Source organism: Volvox carteri (assembly GCF_000143455.1).
Source record: "Volvox carteri f. nagariensis unplaced genomic scaffold VOLCAscaffold_733, whole genome shotgun sequence".
NCBI lineage: Eukaryota > Viridiplantae > Chlorophyta > Chlorophyceae > Chlamydomonadales > Volvocaceae > Volvox > Volvox carteri.
The window spans coordinates 5,078-6,409 of NW_003308229.1; the positions used below are offsets into that span (position 1 = coordinate 5,078).

The window sequence follows — 1,332 nt, forward strand, 5'->3', positions numbered from 1 at the left end:
AACGAAAAGTAGGTTAGTGAGATCACCGCCCGCCAGGCTAACACTCTGCTCACGAAGGGCGCTCCATCGGCTGGGGAGGCATACACGGCAATTAGCATCATGGGCATCAATATAATGAGCGAATACTGTCCAAAAAGGGTTACGCTAAGGGGACACCCTTGCTTAACACCACGCCCCACCTTGAATTCAGGTCCCAACTTATTTCCTAACTTGACCCGAAACTTCACGTCAGCATAGCTAGCCTTTAAAGAATCGAGGATGCGCCCGTGTAGCCCATACGACATTAGGAAATCCCAAAGTGTCTCATGGTCAACGGAGTCGAACGCCTTACTAAAGTCAATTTGCATGATAATAAGCGGCCTGGCTCCGGCCACAGTGTGCTTCGAGATAAGATGCCTTAATGTAAACAAGTGATGCTCGGTGCCAAAACCATGCCTACATCCAGCCTGGCTAACGGCACGTAGCCTATTGCCCTCACAGTAATTATTTAATCGCCTCCCTATGATATTGGCATAAAGTTTGCTCAGGGGACCCCCAACTGCAATTCCCCGGTAATTGTCACAGCAAGACACGTCCCCTTTTTTGAATACGGGGGACAGGGTGCTAGTCGTGAATTCCATCGGGTATTCAGCTCCGTAAATGCGGTTGAATAGCACCGTTAAGTAAGGCGCCAATACAAGCACGGGTTGCTGCCCTTCAGTTTCCCTGATAGCGTACTTATAATACTCGGCCGGGGTTCCCTCCAGGCCCGCGGACTTATTGTTGCGCATAGCCTTAAGGCCACTAGCAATTTCATCCTCCGTAAAATCCTTGTTAAGCCAAGCAGCTAATTCCCGTCTGTGCGTCACCTGGTCCTCGTCCAGCCATCTAAACTGAATACCCTCATTGCGGCATTGCCTCGTCTCTCCTGTACCATTAAGCACCTTAGAAAAATGCTCGGTAAAAGCATTAATATCTGAGATCCCGCAAGGAGGTGGTTTTCCCCCACGCAGCCATGTCCACAATCAGCGTGGGTTGAACCGGGCGTCCTTAATCCTCCTCCGCATATCTTCCATTTCAAACTCCTGAATAGCGGCCTTCCTAGCCTTCTTAAAGGCACGGTGCTTGGCCTTCCAGGTAGTCCTATGTAGATCGGGCAGCTTGCCTGAGACGGGGTCCCTGACCACCTTACGGAAACTCATCATATCATTCCACGCAGCTGCACAGTCCTCGTTCCACCAGTCACGCTTCACAGACTTTTCCATCCCCCGTGCACCGCCGAACGTCTCTCTAGCACACTTATTGATAAGGGTGCGCAGGTCATTCATGCTTTCGTCACAGGGTGCCCCTCTA

At 50.9% G+C, this 1,332-nt stretch overlaps 1 protein-coding gene across 1 annotated transcript; it reads right to left on the reverse strand.

Moving 5' to 3' along the window:
• Positions 1–620: 620 nt before the first annotated feature.
• VOLCADRAFT_108754 (uncharacterized protein) lies at positions 621–1,329 on the reverse strand. Its single transcript, XM_002959767.1, has one exon. It carries the CDS (start codon positions 1,305–1,307, stop codon positions 1,005–1,007), a length of 303 nt encoding a protein of 100 aa, XP_002959813.1. The 5' UTR covers positions 1,308–1,329; the 3' UTR covers positions 621–1,004.
• Between the last annotated feature and the right edge of the window lie 3 nt (positions 1,330–1,332).

What these genes read in the sequence shown, in the direction of transcription:
- VOLCADRAFT_108754 (XM_002959767.1), bottom strand. Translation starts at nt 1,307, where the DNA reads ATGAATGACCTGCGCACCCTTATCAATAAGTGTGCTAGAGAGACGTTC.